Source organism: Zalophus californianus, chromosome 9, assembly GCF_009762305.2.
Source record: "Zalophus californianus isolate mZalCal1 chromosome 9, mZalCal1.pri.v2, whole genome shotgun sequence".
NCBI lineage: Eukaryota > Metazoa > Chordata > Mammalia > Carnivora > Otariidae > Zalophus > Zalophus californianus.
In genome coordinates, this window is record NC_045603.1 from 26,430,404 (window position 1) to 26,449,280 (window position 18,877).

Consider the following 18,877-nt stretch of genomic DNA (forward strand, 5'->3'; position numbering starts at 1 on the left):
GGTTTTTTAAAAATTTCAGTTTCTGTTTATTGCAGGCATGTGGAAATATAGTTAGTGGACTTTTATGTATTGCCCTTGAATCCTGTGACCTTATTAAAGTCATGTATTTTCTACTAGCTGCTTTGTAGATTTTGAGTTTTCTAAGATCATGTTGTATACCTTATGCTTTCTTTAGTTTACTTTGTTCATTTTTTTTTTTGTTATATTTTGAGTTGGGAATTTAACTCAACAAGTGTTCTGTTCTTTCATTTTTATTGGTAAGGTTTCTAGTATGAGATTTTTCTCATCCCTGTTTTAGGTATATTAAGTATATTCTGTAGTGTTTTAATTATCATCTTTTAGGATTGTCTAATTTCAATTTATATTTTCCTTTCACCCAAGAATTAATAGATGTATTAATAGAAGGTATAGTTGTTTAGTAAGAGATGAAATTAATAGTTTACTGGGACTGTCATAATAAAGTACCACAGTCAGAACGGTTTAAACAATAGAAATTTATTTTCTGATAGTTCTGGACACTAGAAGTTTGAGATCTCAGGGTGGTGTCAGATTTGGTTTCTCCTGAGGCCTCTTTTGTCGTAGGCTTATAGATGGTTACTTTCTTGCTCTGTCCCCATATGGCCTTTACTCTGTGTGCTTGTGTTTCTAATACCTTTCCCTCTTCTTATGAGGATACCAGTCATACGGATTAGGACTCACCCAGATAGCTTTATTTAACCTTAGGTACCTCTTTAAAGGTCCTGTTTCCAAATGCAATCCCTTTCTAAAGTACAGTGGTTGAGACTTCAACATACAAATTTTGGGGAGACATAGCTCAATCCATAACAGAAGGTTTTTGAATTTCCAGGTAGGAGGCCTTTTTATTTTTTTATTTTGTTAATTTATAGTTTTAGTGCATTGTAATCAGAAAGTATTGTTTCTATTATTTCTATTTTATGGGATGCACTAATTTTTGTGTGTGTGACCTAATATTATTAAGCCCAGGACTAGGGTTAAGCAAGTGAGACACCCAGGGTAAAAAATTTAAGGAGACACTCTTCTATGTCAACACTGAACATGCTCTAAAGTGAGCTTTAAAGGAACTCTAAAGTGAGTCTTTTTAAATTTTACACTTCGCTTTGCATCTGTAATACATTAGTTTTTGTTACTGCTAGGTAAGAACTAGAAAAGAAAGTGTTCAATTGTAGGCGTTAAGTCTCCTATTATTATTATTAGCATGTTTCTGTCTGTGACTCTTTGCATTTCTTGTGGATTTCTTCAAAAAGATGATGGCTGTATTATTTGGCATATAGATGATTATAATAGTTACAATCTTAATTGTGAATTGTGGTTTTTAGCATTTTAAAAGTGCTTTGCTTTTGTCATTTAATGTAATTTGCTTGAATTCCACATTGATACCATTATTCCTGTTTTCTTATTGTTTCCATTTGCCGGGTATGCCTTTGTTCATCCCCTTATTTTTAGTCTTTCTGAATCATTTTGGTTTTTTTTAAATGTGTCTTGTATGTGTAGCATGTAGTTGGGTCTTGCTATGGAACCCCTTAGGGATCTTTTTATTTTAATGTATGAGTTAAGTTCATTTACATGGAGTGAGCCCATGCTCACTGCAAAGACTTTCTGGCAGGAGCATGAGTAGTAACTTGCTGGGATTTAGAATTATTTTCCTCTTTTTACTTACAAATGCTTTGAAGTTTGGGCATTTTTTGCCTTATGGAAAGAATGTGGTTTCGTGTGACTTTATTCTCTTTGCTTTTCTGTAGTATTTTACAGGACATATGGATAGCACAGATTTAGACATCTGCTGTTATCTTCAGGTACCTGGAAATCTGCTTTTTAAGTTTCTAAAATCTTAAATGATTTCATAATTGCATAGATTAAAGTTGAGAGGTTTTTTAAAATCATGTTCATTAAGGTATAGGTTATGTTTTGGGACAAGGTTTTTTTTTTTTAATTAAAATTTAAATTATAGTATAGTTAATGTACAGTGTTATATTAATTTCATTACTCAGGAAAAAATTACTTCAGGCAGAGATACATATATTATTTACTCATGTCAGGTTTTATGAATGATTAATTTAAATGTTGGCTGCTACAGTTCTAGAATCATAAATCTGTAATGGATTTGGAGAGCCAGTTTTGTCCTGTTCTTTGCTTTTAGAGGAGTACTTTTTTTTTAACTGTTTCAGACAGGTAAAGCTTTTTTTTTTGTTTATTTCTCCCTGACAATATTTAGAAAGGAGAGAGAGATACTTTCCCCAGAAAACCCCACTCTAATGTTTTATCCCATTATGGTTCCACAGTTTAGCCAGTTAGGATCTTTTCTGTGGGAATTTAAGCCTGTTTTTCCTGGTTTGGCTTCTGTTGACATAGTGATAGATGTCAAGCAAACTGTTGTTACTTGGAGACAATAATGAATGTGGCCCTTGGGTTTTTTGTGTTTGTTTTTTTTTTTGTTTTTTTGTTTTTTTGGTTTTTTTTTGCTATATAAAATAGCATTCATTTCTTCAGCCTTTCTTTAACAGAAATCATTTTCTGTTCCATTAGTCACTTCGATAATTTTTTTGATTTCTCTTCAGTTTCTCCAGATCATTTATAATGTATAATTGACCCGAACTTATTTTAAAATAAGGACCTAGTAACTAACATAAAATGTAGCAGAAGGAGTAATTTGCAAAATTTATATGACTTTTTTTTTAAGATTTTATTTATTTGACAGAGCACAAGCACGGGGAGTGGCAGGCAGAGGGAGAGGGAGAAGCAGGCTCCCCAAGGAACAGGAACCCTGAAGCAGGGCTTGATCTCAGGACTCTGGGATCATGACCCGAGCTGCAGGCAGTCGGTTAACCAACTGAACCACCCGGGTGTCCCTATAGGACTTTTTTAAAAATGATCTACAATTTTGTTTTTCTCAAGGCAGGTCTGATTTTCTGATTTATAAGTTTAGCTACATAAACCAGATCTATTTTGGTCATTCATTAAAATAATAGTAATTGCAAGCTTGTCTTATTTAGAATTGATAATAGGTCAGCAAGAAACTACTTGTAGAGAAAAAGATCTTGCTTAAGGAGCTGAAAAGTCTAAGTCACATAAACCAGAAGTATTCATTTATTTACAAACAACAAATATCTGTGATAAGTAGGATTAATTACTGCTTTGGCAGATGCTTTAAATTATTAATTATATACCAGTCTCCTGTCCTCATTAAAGTGGTTTCTTCTTCACTAGACTAAATAACAAAAGTATTGTTCCAACAGTATTCTGTATTTCAGGAGACTGTCCCACCGCACAATGAGTTTATAAAATTCATAGTTACCTATAAATTAAAAACATGGAAAAATTATTTAAAATTTTAAGATATTTTTAAAGGGATTTTATTTATTTTTAAAGATTTTGTTTATTTGAGAGAGAGGAAGAGAAAGCACAAGCAGCAGGGAGGGGCAGAGGCAGAAGGAGAAACAAGCTCTCCGATGCGGGGCTCTATCCCAGGCCCCTGGGATCGCGACCCGAGCTGAAGGCAGATGTTTAATCAATTGAGCCACCCAGGCATCCCTTGAAAAGGATTTTAAGTAAGAAACTATTTATTCAACTTTTGGTTATGACAGTAATACAACTCCACCTAAGTTAAGTGAAAAAGGGGTCTTTATTTGCAGACATAAATTGTGGAAAGAACAGGGATTGTGCTGGTCTCATGGACACCTGGATCTAGAAACATTCTTCCCTCCTTTCATCTCACTCCCTCTTCTAACCCTTATGTCTCTTTCTCTCTTACTGCTTTCTCTGTGGAGCCAAGACTTTATTTTTGAGATCAAAGAAGATAGGATTCTTACTTGACGATGTAAGTCAGAAAAATCTAGAAAAGAAGTTGGGCCTGGTTCACATGCCCATTCCTGGGTCCATCACTATGGCTAGGGGGATAGGGGCACTCTGATTCAGCCTAGGTTTATGCCTATTTCAGAGTGGTGGGGGGTGGGGGAAGTATATTTTGTTACCAGAAGTGAGGAGGAGGTATGTTGGGGAAATAGCAGCAATGACCAGCTCAAGGAAAGGGAACTTGATCATTTAAGTTAATCCTGTAGTGAATCCCTTATTTTTTGCATTGCTTAAAGCCAGAGCTCTTATTTTCCATTTGTGGCTTTCTGATTTTTTCAGAAACATTGAAAAAAATTATTTGTTACTTAATATATCTCCTTTCTATTTATATTTCATCTTTAGATGAATTATCTGTTGTATATCATCTTAGTGGAGAGGAAGGGACTTTATACTTGGCCAGTTGGGCAAGTTCTGTTCCAGAATTTGAACTGCAAAGTAAGTGATAGAAGAATATGTGGCAACATTTGAAGGACAGACGGTTCGTTGGTATGTCCTTGCTGGTGATTCTGGTCAATTATCTTAGCCTGGTTGTGGTGTTGATTCAATGAGTCTCATACCTTCCCAGGAAAGTCTCTTTTTGCTAATAATGGCCAGGATCAGAACTTGGGTGCCTGATATGGTATTACTAGTCACACAGAGCTATTTAAATCTAATTGTAAATTAATAAAAAAATTAAAAATTTAGTTCTTCAGTTGTAGTATTTGAAATATGCACTATTTGAAATAGCTACATGTAGCTAGCTAGTGGCTATTATATTGGGTGTACAAATTATAGAACATTTCCATCATTAAAAAAAACTTAATCACATAGTACCATTGGACTGTAAGTTCCTTAAGGATAGGAATTCTGTTTTTGTTATTCTCTGGTATATCTGTAACACTTAGGACTAGGCTTAGCATTTGTAGGTAGTCAGTAAATATTTGTTGAATGTTGAAATGACACACATGAGCTGCCTGCCACAGAAAACCTAGGCAATAATCATCATAATTAGCTACCTGTACTGTGAAGAGAACTTGGAGTGACTCCATCTCACTGTTACTCCTATTGTTTCTGTTTAAACTTTTCTGTAGTTCCATTCTCTGTTGTACCTTGGCCCTCTGGTCTATCAACTATTTCTTCTTCCATTATTTCCATAATTACTTTAAAAATATAAAGTACTTGATCTCATAGTTTCTCATTTGGCAACTTCTTCATCCTTCACCTTTTGATTTCTCCTCATGGCCAACCCATTAAGCCTATCTTTTCAACAATATTTGCTGATTCTCTGAAATCTCTATTCCATTACCAATAATTTTTTTTGCAATCTCCACATTTTAAAAAAAATATACCCTCACTGAAAACTGACTTGGTCCTGGCAACCCTTTTAAGTGGAATTAGTCTTCCTTCCTCTTTCCTGCAACTAGGGACCAGGAAGGAAATCTGTGTTTATGAACCCCACTTTTGCTTCTAGACAATTGATTGACTAACTTGGGTTAAAATGGTTTTGCTTTTGATACTCATTGCATCCATCTTATTCCTATTTTCTTCTCTGTCATTGACTAACCTACAAGATGTTCCCCAACAGTCGCTGAAGACCTTGACTTCTGGCTCAATTTGTTTTTATTCTCTACCCTTTGCCATTGTTCTTTGTGACTGCACCGTTCATATTGTTGACCCATCTAACACCTCAGCCTTATAGTGTATCTTCCCTCTGGTACTCTTTATCCTTATTCCACTTTAGCGGACCCTACGCTTAGCCATTTCTTGGACTTTTGGTCATCCCTTAGAACTGATCATTTCAAAGACATAAATTTTTTTCTCTTATCCCCTTCAATCTCACTGAAGACACTGCAGTTTGATATTCAAATTGATATTGAAACTAGTTCTTGTACTTTTTTCTTCTTCCAGTCTCTTAGCCTGGCTCCCTTGCTTCCCATTCAGCTTGGCATCTATTTGTCCGCCATTCACTTGTACCTGAGCAAAAGCTCCTGGATGTAAATTCTCTTAACTTCTCACGGAGAATTTCTGTATCCTCATCCATTCTCTCCTCCCTTTCTATTTTAATGAAGATATCCATTCTCCCTTTACTTCTCAAGAGTTCTGAATCCCATTCCTTTTGTTTCTCTAGAGTCTTACTTCACTATCTTCTTCATCTGTGTCTAATTTCTTTACCCTGGACTCTTATTTTGCCTTCAAGGTCCAGCTCAAATTGCATGTGTCTTATGTAGCCTTTACTAATAGCTTTTTTTTTTTTTTGAGAGAGAGAAGAGTTGGGGAGAGGGAGAGAGTGAATCTTAAGCAGGCTCCATAGGGCTCAATCTCAGAACCCTGAGATCATGACCTGAGCTGAAATCAAGAGTCAGAGGCTTAACCAACTGAACTACCCAGGTGCCCCTGCCTTTACTGATATCCTAATGAAAGTTAGTTAACTGTACTTTATTCTGTACTTTTTAGTTCTATTTTAAGACTTGCTTTCTTTTGATTTGTTGTGACATACCTTAAATATTCAAAACCTTCTCACCAAAAGAGATACTATATTTTTATTCCTAAGTGCAGCATTGCCTTTTGAAATAATTTGTTCTGAACACTTTTGTTACTGAGATTAAGACCATTGAATTTATTCCTAAACGCTAATCAGCTCTGTTAATTTTTATTTAGGTTAAATTCCACTATCCCTTATAATCCTAACTGTAATCTCAAATCATGGACTAATTTTCTTTTTAAAAAACCCATCATATCAGTTGTAGATTCTGACCCTGCCTTAGTGAAGTGAACTGAAGAAAACTTTGTATGTCCTCTTTTAATAGTCTACCATAATGGTATTTACTCCTTTCGTATTTTAATGAAAGTCAAATACTCTTTATCATTGGTTTCTTTGGCTTCAGTTTTTATTTATAGGGCATTGTTTCCTTTCTTATCTATATAACTTATTTAGAAAACATTTAGGCCACATTACTTTCTTAACAGGATTTTGTTTTCTTATTGATTTACCAGATGTATCCAAAATCTTGACCAGAGCTAAGATTTACTTGGGGCCTAACTTTCTAACTCTGGCCCTGAGCTGGGACCCACAGTATTTTCTCCTCTGTTTGTATCGTCATGATTTTGTAGAAAGAAACCTTTATTAACTCGATAATCTAAAAGCACCAAGTTAATAACATCTGTAAACATTTAAGGGTGAAATGCACAGAAAGTTTGAGAGAGTAATAATGTAGTTGGAATTATGAAATAAGGGTATGACTGGTACTGTTAAAGGAGCCAAGTAAAAGCAAGACTGTCCCTTTTTCTTTAGATCCATTGTTTCTGGCATTTGTATGTAAATATCTCAGGAAGCATTGGGTCTTTGGTTTCTGCCATGTCATATTGTCTAGTCACCTTACACATTTAAATGTCTAACCCAGGATTTGGGTTGGGTCATTCAGTCCATCTACAAATATTTATTGAATACTTATTAGTGTCTAAAGCACAGCTCTAGGCTCTTGAGACTGTTGTCTTTCCAATAAGCAGTTCTAACTGGATTGATAAGACATGCTAATAATGCCAAACTATATATACTAAATGCCAAATGACTTGTATTTCAGATAAGTGTTTAAAGAATTTTAAAAAGGGAGAGGTTAAGGGCATATCCTATCACATATTGGCATATCCTATTAGCTTAAAGTCTTTCACATGTGGTTAGTTATTTGGTTACCAGAGATACTCTACATTTTAAGGTTCTGGTTGAAAATGTATCATTCCTTTTGAAAAGGACATACATTGTATAAACATTCATCTCAGGGATGAAAGCTCATATTTTATAAAATATACTATGGTGTCTTATACTAGATAGTTTTCTTGTAAATTTTGAACTTAAAATCATTAAAATCGCTGCATAATGAAATGGGAGAGGAACACTTAGTTGGGTTATAAGACCCAAGTTGGTTGGTTGGTTGGTAGGCCAATATGATTTAGGCCTGAGCCTTAATCTCTTTATTTATAAAATTGAAATGACTCTGCTTACTTTCCTAGAATTATTGTGAGAAATTACTACAGTTAAAAATGACCTTGGGGCAACTGGGTGGCTCAGTCGGTTAAGCATCTGCCTTTAGCTCAGGTCATGATCTCGGGGTCCTTGGATTGAGCCCCAAGTCAGGCTCCATGCTCAGCAGGGAGTCAGCTTCTTCCTCTCTCTCTGTGCTCTCTCTCTCTCACTGCTGTCTCTCAAATAAATAAATAAATTTTTTAAAAAATGATCAGCCTTAATTAAATGCCTGTTTTACTATAGCTATATCAGAGTAGGCATTAAAGATACACTGAAGAGGGACGCCTGGGTGGCTCAGTCGGTTAAGCGTCTACCTTTGGCTCAGGTCATGATCCCAGGGTCCTGGGATCGAGTCCCCCACATCAGGCTCTCTGCTCCGTGGGGAGCATGCTTCTCCGTCTGCCTCTGTCTCTGATGAATAAATAAATATAATCTTTTAAAACAAAACAAAACAAAAGATACACTGAGGAGCTCCATAACCTTGTGGGGAGCAAGTGAGTAGCAGTGTGTCTGAAAGCTATGAAATATTGTATGGTGATAAAGATGGCTTCTCCCACACTGGACACCTTTCTGAGGCCTTAGCAACACATTGTTCACTCTTCCACCAAAGGCCATCTGTTCAGGTTGTTCCCTGTGTTTATCAAAATCCTACTCATCAGATTCATATCTCCATGTAAACAGTCTCTCGTCTTCTTAGACATACTTGATTTCTCATCTTCTCTATGCCAGTAGTTTGTAGATTTTTCCATAGCAAAAGCAGAAATTTGTTACATCTTAGTTATATGTGAACACATTTAACTGCCTGAAGTCAAAATACTTATTGTTTTATCTGCCACTTTGCAAGCACAATGTCTGGTGTCAATATGGGTACCCTAATATGATTATCTAATTCATTGAAATATATGAACTATGGATTCTTAATAATATTTTTTGTTGGGTTGTGATATTTAGGTTAAAACTTCAACAACAAATTGTGAATATTGAAAATGCAGAGAAAGAAAAAAATGAAAATTCTGACCTGAAACAGGTACGATTTTAGCAAACATTTTGCTTTTATTTCTTTAAGTGCTTCTTTAAATCTGTATTTTGAATGTGTGTTTATTTTTTTATTGAAGTCTAATTAACATACAGTGTTATTAGATTGAGGTGTACAATGTAATCATTCAACAATTCTATACATTACTCAGTGCTCATCAGGAGAAATATACTTTTTTTTTTTTTTCCCCATCACGGTAACTATACTCAATCCCCTTTATCTGTTTCACCAGTTTGTTCTCTGTATTGAAGGGTCTGGTTTTTTGTCTCTTTTTTTCTTCATTTGTTTTGTTTTATTTCTTCAATTCCACATATGAGTGAAATCATATGGTATTTGTCTTTGTCTGTGTGACTTATTTCACTTAGCATTATACCCCCTAGATCCATCCATGTTTTTGCAAATGGCAAGATTTTTATTTTTTTTTAGGGCTGAGTAATATTCTATTGTATGTATATACCACCTCTTCTGTATCAGTTAATCCGTGGATGGACACTTAGGTTGCTTGTGTGTGTGTTTGTGTATGTGGAATCTATTGGCATTTCACATATCAGTATTTTGAAAATATAATCATTACAATTGATAATGTATTGATGAGGTTGATAAAGATAAAATTTTTAAACCTCTTTAAGCTCTAGTTATTAAGCTGCTTTTCCTAACTGCTGTTTTTCTTAAGGTCTTTATATGCTGTGACCCACAATGAATTTTTTTACATTGTAACTTAAAGAACAGTATTTTAATATTCTGATTTAAAAAATTGATTAGAACATCTAGGTTTTAAGTTCCATGTAGCATTGACTTGTAACTTTTTATTTCTTACTCCATGAGCCGCATCTTATTATATCCCTATGAAATGTGAAATCTAAGGGTGGTATTTATGGAAGGAAATATATATTTAAAGAGTTATTTGGGTTTAAGAAAAATTTATATGGGCAAAACATGGAAGAGTGTTCTTTCCTTGAGTCTATTTTCTTTTTTGTTTAAAGTTATGAGGTAGTGAAGATTCCATTTTTAGGATTTATCTTGCAAGCTAGCTGGCATTGCTTTGCATATGCAGTTGTGGTTTCTAAGTCTCAACTAGGAGGACATAATGTTTGATACTCTGAGAGAAGTTATTTAGTACCATGTGCATTGGGCTTTCTGTCATTTATTAGATAACGAGAGATATTAAGCTCCTTGAAAGTTGCTTGTTTAGTCAACTGTAATACAGATTTAATATTTACAACTCCAGTTAAAAATGAAGACTGACTTGTTCTTAATGGGGAAATTTATTCTGAAGTACAAATCTGAGACATACCATTTTACTTTATTTTGACAATTGTCTTATTGGCTTCGCTGCCATCAGGAAATACTGGAATTATTTTGCATTTATTTAATTTATTGAGTAAAGAATCTGGTTTCTTTCAACTCTTGAGTCTCATAATGGGTTCTTTTGGTCCTGTGTCTCTTGATTCTCTCCTTCCACCTTTTCTCAGAGAATGGCTAAGAGGTAAGACAAGGTGAAAGAAAATGAGTATTTGCTGGGGCACCTGGGTGGCTCAGTCAGTTAAGCATCTCTCTTCAGCTCAGATTATGATCCCAGGTCCTAAGGCTGAGCCCCGCATCGGGCTCCTTCCTCGGCTGGGAGTCTGCTTCTGCTTCTCCCTCTCCCTCCCCCTACCCCCACTTGTGCACGCTCTCTCTCAAATAAATGAATAAAATCTTTAAAAAAATAGAAAATGAGTATTTGTTAATTAATTGGTAAAATGGCTTATGGAGGAAGTAGGTATAACTGTGCTCCAAGTGAAGATTATTTGGATGGAACTTAAAAGCTGGTTAATTTGTAACTAGATAATTAGCTACTTTTCATGAGAAAAATTACTCCCAGATAAAGGTAAATTAGGATGGAGAAAAAACCTGAGTGACATTTCATGGTTTGATAAATGGCTTTACGGGCCAAGGAATCCTTGCCATTCTTTAAGTTTCTTAGAATATCTTTCTTCTGCCCAATGCTGAGTGCATGGAATGCTTTGAAACTACTTAAAAACAATGTCAAAGCGATCCCTTCTGTATTTATGATTCCTAACTATTTAGAAAGCAGAACTCCTGGAAGGGTTGCTGATCATAGGGTATCTGGAAATGGGAGAATGGATTTCCTTAGCAGCTTTCCCAGCTGATGTGCTTTTAAAATCTGTTCTTTCCTAGGAGGCTATAGGAAGTTCAATGGAGAATCTCTCTAATGGTTAGATTCTCCTTTCTCTCTTCTCTCCTCTCCTTATAACCCTTTTCCTACTCCCAATACCTCTTCTGACCTGCTTATTTTGGGAAGAAGAGGAGAGGACTTAGTGGCAGACTAAGGAATCTGGTTCTTGATATTCTCTGGTTATATTAGGAAATGATATATATATATATAGGAATATATATATTCCTATATATAGGAAATCCTATACTATTGGATCCCATGCTGCTGCTGTTTACTATTTAATTTCAGAGTGTCCTCAAGGACACATCAGTTGGGTGGGGCATTTGTGAAGGAAGATGCTTACTATCTTCTTTCTCATATGGTATTACATATGCAGCCTTATGTTTCTCTTTCCTTTCTTTTAAGCAAATCAGTAGTTTGCAGATCCAAGTGACCTCGCTTGCACAGTCAGAGAATGAGTTGCTGAATTCAAACCAAATGCTGAAGGAAATGGTGGAGAGGTTAAAACAAGAATGCCGAAATTTAAGAAGCCAAGCTGAAAAAGCACAACTAGAAGTTGAAAGGTAGAGTTTGCTCTTTTTTATATACAAACTACTTCTTTCTGCTATATTATATGTAGTTCTTCTAGTGATGATTCCAATATTGAATGTGTTCTGGGAACTAGTTACAAATACCCTTTGACAGTGTACAATGGTATTAGGTAATGTACTTTGTTTCTAGAGAATGAGCTTTATGGACTCTTGAATTTTTTTTTTTTAAGGCATTTAGGGCAGAAGACTTTTTAAAATTCTGCCTAACCACATTCTGAAAACCCTCAGAGAAACACTTTTTTATTCATTGAGTAAACCAATACATTAATATATTTTTTACTTCAAATATCTAAATTATTCTTCTGAATGCCAGAGAACAGAAAAAAAAATTCTGTAACTTGCAAAACTCCCTAAAATTAGAACTATAATCTCTTGGATTTTTACTTTGAATAGTTCATTTATTTGTTTATTTTTTGGCCTCGAAATTTGTTAGTAGTAGACAGTGTATAGTAAACTGGCAAGGAGGTGATTTTTGTGATATTCAAGCACTTATATTCTCTGGAAAATTTTGTTTAGGTATGATAGAAAGCTGCTTTTTTGTATTTGCTTTGTCTTGATAACATGTTAGTATTTTTTTTTTTGTTTCTACAAAACATTATTCTTTTTGGATTTTCTCTTCTGAAGGTTACTTTGCCACATAAAACTTTTTTTCCTTTAGTTTCTCATTATTTCATATTTTAAGGCTTTCCATAGTTTCACACATGCAAATTTTAAGAAAAGAAAGTAAGCAAGGTGTTTGTCCATAGTACATTGTGACATTCCACAGGGTCCAAATTATTTTGCTTATATTTTGCAAAAAATAGAAATTTATATCTTGGAATCCCCAAGTGTTTGATTAAAATGCACTTAAGAATTGTAATGACAGTATACCTAGCAAAATTAAATCATTTGTCATTGGTTTCTGAATGTTACTCATAGGATTATCTAGTAGAAAATAGCTGGATGAAGTGTTAATCAAATATGATTTTGGTCCCAGCTAAAATACTTAGTCTTGTATGACCTTAGACACAAGATCTGATATCTCATTTTATAAATCTCATTTGTACTGCCATATTATATGTAGTAATGATACTAAAAATTATGCAAGGTATGCAGAAGAACTTTAAATATATAAGTTGTTATACTATCTTAAAATACCATTTATATGAATTTTATTCTATTCAGAAAACGTCCTGCGTTGGTTTTTCAGTCCTGGGTTGATTTTTAGCCAGTTTTATTAGACCCAGTTGTTGTTTTTTTTTTTTAATGTTTCAAGTTTTTATTTAAATTCTAGTTAGTTGACATATAGTTTTAGTTTCAGGAGTAGAGTTTAGTGATTTATCACTTAGATATAACACCCAGTGCTCATCACAAGTGCCCTTCTTAATACCCATCACCCATGCTAGATCCAATTTTTATAGCTTGGTGGTTATCATGGTTCAAAGCTGGTTATCAAGTGTTTGTCCTGCTGTTAATTAGGTGTAAGTCTTAAGCAGACTCCTCGTTGAGCAGAGAGCCCGACCTGGGGCTCTATCCCAGGACCCTGAGATCATGACCTGAGCCGTAGCCAGACGCTTAATCCACTAAGCCACTCAGGCGCCCCCTTAGGTGTAAGTCTTTAAGCAAATTTGTTAACTACTTTCTAGGCTTCAGTTTCCTTATCTATAAAATGGAGATGATAGAAGTACCTAACTCAAGAGGTTATTGTGAAGAGTAAATGGTGTAGTATACACACTGTTATCAGCACAGTGCTTGGTTCACAAGAGGTATTCAGTAATGAGAGAATTAGCAAATATGTGACCATGCAAGAGAACCAGCAGTTGGATACTTAATGTAGTGAAGCAGGTAGTGAGTTTGATTATACTTGGGATAATATCTATTTAATCTTAAGAGTTAACTTCCATGTTTTGCATACATTCTTTTGACAGGACTTTGGAAGAGAAACAGATACAGTGGTTGGAAGAAAAGCATAAGCTTCAGGAACGTATCACTGACAGAGAAGAAAAGTATAATCAAGCTAAAGAAAAACTGCAGCGAGCTGCAATTGCCCAGAAAAAGGCAAGTGGTTCTTATTAAAGTGATTTCTATAGAGTAAAACATAATTAACTATTCTGGGAGAATAAAATGTAATTAAAACTGAAATTTTCATGTATGTTTAATTTGATATTTAAACGTGACATTTTGCTGTCAACCTTGCAGAGATAAATTGGGAAAACGCAAACTGCTCAACAGGTTTATTTCTAAATTTCTTGTTCCAACTCTGTTTTTCAGAGCCGAAATGCATTTTCCCCACATTGTTTTTTCATTGATAAAGTTTCTGGACTAGCCCATATAAGTCTTATTTAACTCATTCTGCACTTAATAAGATTACAGGGCAATTGGGTCTGTTTTAGCTATGCTTAACTAATACTTGTTTATAACATCCTTTTTGTGGTTAAAATGCTTTTTTGTTTCCAACTCAGAAATGTAGAGCAAGTATCTCCTTGCCCCAGGAGAAAGTTGCCCCCCCCACCCCGGCCTGGCTTCTGAAACAGCCGTTATAGTTACCACAGCTGTGATCTTTTTTAAGTTTCACTTTGCAAGCGTATTTGCTCCATAACCTAAAAACTTTGTTTTCTTGGAAATAGTTCAGAGCATCATGGAAATAATATAATCAGATGATTCATCTAAGTCAGTGGTTTACAACTTCTTTTCTACTGCAGAAAACCCAAGGAATGTAGCATGGCCCCATCAATAACCATGACTCATGGTGCAGTGATTCAGCCCTTACTTTCAACAAGATTTGCTGCATGTGTATGGGGGTGCGGGGTGAGGAGTAGCATTAAAAAAATCGCATAAATGATGTTACATGCCCCCACTTGATAAGTTCCATTAGTAAGGGCATTTGTTTTGGGGAAGCAAGAAGGTCTGAGATGAGAGGAAGACACTTCTAGACATAGGCACACCAGTATCTTAATATTAGTCTGTATGTTTATTGGAAAGGTTAGCTCTTCATATTTGCATAAGAGAAGAGAACTCTATATCATTTACATATTCTGAATTTGGAAACCAAAGACACAGTTCCTAGTCACCCATTTATGGTAACTGGATCTAACTGCCAAATGCATCCTGATAGTTGGAGTGACAGTAGGAGAAGTCTACAAGTCATTGTTTCTCCACTTTCTTGATTTCTGAATATTGCTTCTCTCTTCCCATAATGCTGGAGGTAGGATAACATTGAGTTTAGAAAACAGCATTTACTATCTGGGACTCTCAGTGTTTTATACTCAGATACAAACACTGTCTTTGATTTTCCCCCTGTGTCTATCATTTCTTTTTCTTTCTGTCCATATAAGTACTGAGTACTTATGGGTATTAATGGGATTTCAGTGAAGTGTTTTACGGCTTGGGATGATCTTAGAAATTTTACTTATGGTACCTTGTACTGTTTGAAGCCTAGAAGCATCTAAAGCCAGATTTTAGCCAAAAATCGGTAGAAATTATAAGAGCTGATTTTATCTTTCACAGAGAAATGTTTGTGTTAAGGTTTTAGAGGTAAGCATTCTAGAGATCAGGGTGCCTGGGTGGCTCAGTTGGTTAAGCGACTGTCTTCAGCTCAGGTCATGATCCTGGAGTCTTGGGATCGAGTCCCACATCGGGCTCCCTGCTCAGCAGGGAGTCTGCTTCTCCCTCTGACCCTCTTCCCTCTCATGCTCTCTATCTCTCATTCTCTCTCACACAAATAAATAAATAAAATCTTTTTAAAAAATTAAAAACAAAGTATTCTAGAGATCAGATTCTAATTACTACTGGGGTTAGTTTGGGTTGACTTCTTTTGGAGCAAAAGTGACATCCAGTGGTGAGAGAGGTTACCAGCTAATCGTAGGTATACTAGAAAGAGGGGAAGAGCTGATAATGTAAGAAACCTGGCAAAATAACCTTTCATCAATATTGTGACCTGGGGTGAATTTTTTTTTCTACTGAAATACCAGCCAAATGATGGGTGTGAACATAGCAAATATCCATATCATTTTAAGAAATGTGATCTGTGAGTTATGATTTTAAGTCATAGGAAATTGTGAAGTTCAGTTCAGTGAATAATTATGACCCCGAGCTTATGGGACACTTCCTTAGAGGCTTACAACTTTAAAGTGGGAAAATAGACAATATATGTTACATAGAAATACTATAAAAAGTCTGTGAGTACATATAATTTTAGGGCTGGGGGATTTTAGCATTCAGATAGTTCTTACAGATTAGGAAACTGAAGTGGTAGGTAGCCAAGATTACTTGACTAGTAAGATTCAATGCCATAACTAAAATTTACATTTTTCTGTTCTTAATCCTGTGTTCTTTCTGTGCTTTTACTCTTTTAATTTCCCAATTTCTTTGATTCCAAATACCTAACAGCTTTTTTCTTCATTGTACCCATATGGGTCTTATTTCTCGTGGTAGAATAATCACTATAAAGTTAATTTCTTTAATTCAAACTCTTTCCCATTCAAGTTAAAGATAATGCTTCTAAATGAAAATTTTGGCTGTAAGATTACACAAATAATTCTTAGGAGTGCAATAGACTTTTTAAGTTCTTTACATAACAAAAATCATAACTTTCTTATGCAGTAAGACTTAAAACAAGTCACAAAATATTAACTGTAGGGCAAAAATCATAATCCTTTAATGTGTGATTCTTATAACTGGGGAGTAACAGCTTTATTTTTCCCCTGAGGCTAGAAAAGATGGCTTACTGCCATCTGAGTATGTTTATTTATGCACAAAGCTTATGTCATTTCTGGTAAGTGTTTTTGAGTAAGGTCTTTGTGTAATGATATTTTGCTGTGTTGATTTGTTTGGAAAAACTTGACCAGGTATCTTGAGTTGGAATGCCTTCCTGTGACTGTTGGCTTCTGTGTATGTTTTTCTCTATACATTGTTGAAGTGTGAGTATGAAGAGAGATCTCTTGGTTTGAGCACAATGGGTTGTACTTTTCCTTTTGAGGCACTTGAGATGATAACTTGTTATTTATATTCTAAGGTATATTTCTCTGAAATTATTCTTGATTAGATTATTGTTATGAATGTTTTTGGGGGAAAAAATGAACTGTAGTCTTGAAGTTGTAAAATATCTGTTGAATATGTTGTGTGGCCTAGCATTATATTCTACACGTAGGGGAAAATAGAAGCCATGGTTAATTCCTGCTTTTGATGACCATATAATCTAGTTGGAGAAATAAGATACATGCAATACCTAAAGAATACTAATAGTCACTCTCAGGTGATCTGTTTGGACACTAAAGTTTGAGACCAGGTTCAGGGAGAAGAAAGCCTGAAGACAGGAAGACAGTTAGGAAGCTATTTTAATACAATGAGGTAAGAAGTGTGGAATTTGGGCTTGTGATATAGGAATGAAGGTAAAACGTGACACTTTAGAATTATTTTAAAAGTTATAGGATGTGGTGCTAAGTAAGAAGGAAGAAAAAATATCAAGTGTTTTAGTTGTGAGAGGATATAAATGGAGTTGTCATGATGGAGTGAAGAACACATGTCAGCTGAGGAGTAGAAAGGCAAGATAAGTTCCACCAAACACATGTCAGAACTGAAGTGAAGGCGGCACATCCCTGTACTCACGTCCCAGCCTGTTAAGTGAGGGTACTATGTAAGTAACTAGAAATAGTGGAATGTAAAGCATGGAGATCGGTAATTCAGATTAAAGATAAAGAATTAGACACTTGAGATTTTGGAGATGACTGAAGAATAAAAGTACTAAGAATTAAGTTGACTTAGAAAGAGGAACTAGATTTAGTAGAGGAATGGTCATAGAGGTAGAAGCTATGGTATGGTGTTCTAAAAGTCACAGGAAAAGAAAGGTATCAAAGATAAATGGTCATTTAGCATGATTACTGAAAAGAGTTCATTGAATTTGGCAGTAAGGTGGTAAAAGAGGAATCCCAGGTTTGGTTCTCGTATTCGTGTTCTTTTGATTTTTCTATTGCTCCTTTGTGTTGTAATAATACTTGTAACACTAAGGCATCTACTTGACAATCCTGTGATTGTATTGGACCACTAAAATCAAAAGTAAAATCATTCCTTACAGCCAGTTTCCCCCTCTGAACTCTCATTTCTTTCAGTAGAATGTCATTCTTCCTATCACATACGCGTCAAACCTTTGATTCACCCCTCCCCCATATCTAGTCACTGTATTGGTTTCCAAGGGCTGCTGTAACAAATACTGCAAACTGTGTGGCTTAAAACATCAGAAAGGTGGGGCACCTGGGAGGCTCAGTCGTTAAGTGTCTGCCTTCGGCTCAGGTCATGATCCCAGGGTCCTGGGATCGAGCCCCGCATCAGGCTCCCTGTTTGGCGGGAAGCCTGCTTCTCCCTCTCCCACTCCCCCTGCTTGTGTTCCCTCTCTCGCTGTGTCTCTCTCTGTCAAATAAATAAATAAAATCTTTTAAAAAACATCAGAAAGGTATTATTTCATAGTCCTGGAGGTCAGAAGTCCAAAATCAAGATGCCTGTAGGGCCGTGCTGCCTCCAAAGGCTGGATCTGTTCCACACTTCTCTCCTAGCTTCTGGTGGTTGCTAGCAATCCCTGAGTTTTCCTTGGCTTATAGACATATCATTTCATTCTGTCCCTCTGTCCTCATCTGGTGTTCTCCCTGTGTGTTTTGTGGAGTTTACAATAGTTGTAGAACATGAAAGATGTAAATCAAAGATGACAACTATTCATTGTTAGTCTATGAATAACAAAAGACACTCCTGTCATTCAGGAAATTCCAAGGATTTTAGGAACTCTGTGCTAGAAACCCAGGACAAAGACCAAATAAATTTCTTTCTATATGATGGTCACATTCTGAGGTTCTCAGTGGACATAAATATTTGGGAGACACTCCTCAACCCAGTACAATCACTCGGGCCTATGAATTCTTCCTTTATAATGTGTCTTGCATTTTTTCCCCTCACCTCATTTCCTTTTATTCCTGTTGCTAACATCCTATCCACTACCAGGTTTCTCTGTATTCATTTAGCCAATTTATTCAAGAAATTTATTGAGTACCTACTTCTGTATCCATCCGGTAGTTTCATTCACTGGAATAGAGAAATAAAGATTGTGCTGAGGAGTTTACATTGCAGTGGGTGGATGACAGAGTAAAGAAACAAATATTTGTCAGATGGAGATGTGTGCTAACAGGAAAACTAAGGGGGATAGAGGGTGCTTTTTTAAATAGGTGGTCAGGGAAGGC

At 35.5% G+C, this 18,877-nt stretch overlaps 1 protein-coding gene across 4 annotated transcripts in view; it reads left to right on the forward strand.

Moving 5' to 3' along the window:
- The window catches only part of CEP83 (centrosomal protein 83), a 137,684-nt gene that overhangs the window by 106,970 nt on the left and 11,837 nt on the right, over positions 1-18,877 (forward strand). For all 4 annotated transcript variants that reach the window (XM_027594072.2, XM_027594074.2, XM_027594075.2 and 1 more), the window contains 3 exons: positions 8,822-8,897; positions 11,491-11,648; positions 13,583-13,712. In XM_027594072.2, coding sequence (XP_027449873.1) covers positions 8,822-8,897; positions 11,491-11,648; positions 13,583-13,712 — 364 coding nt within the window. The remainder of the gene's footprint in view (positions 1-8,821; positions 8,898-11,490; positions 11,649-13,582; positions 13,713-18,877) is intronic.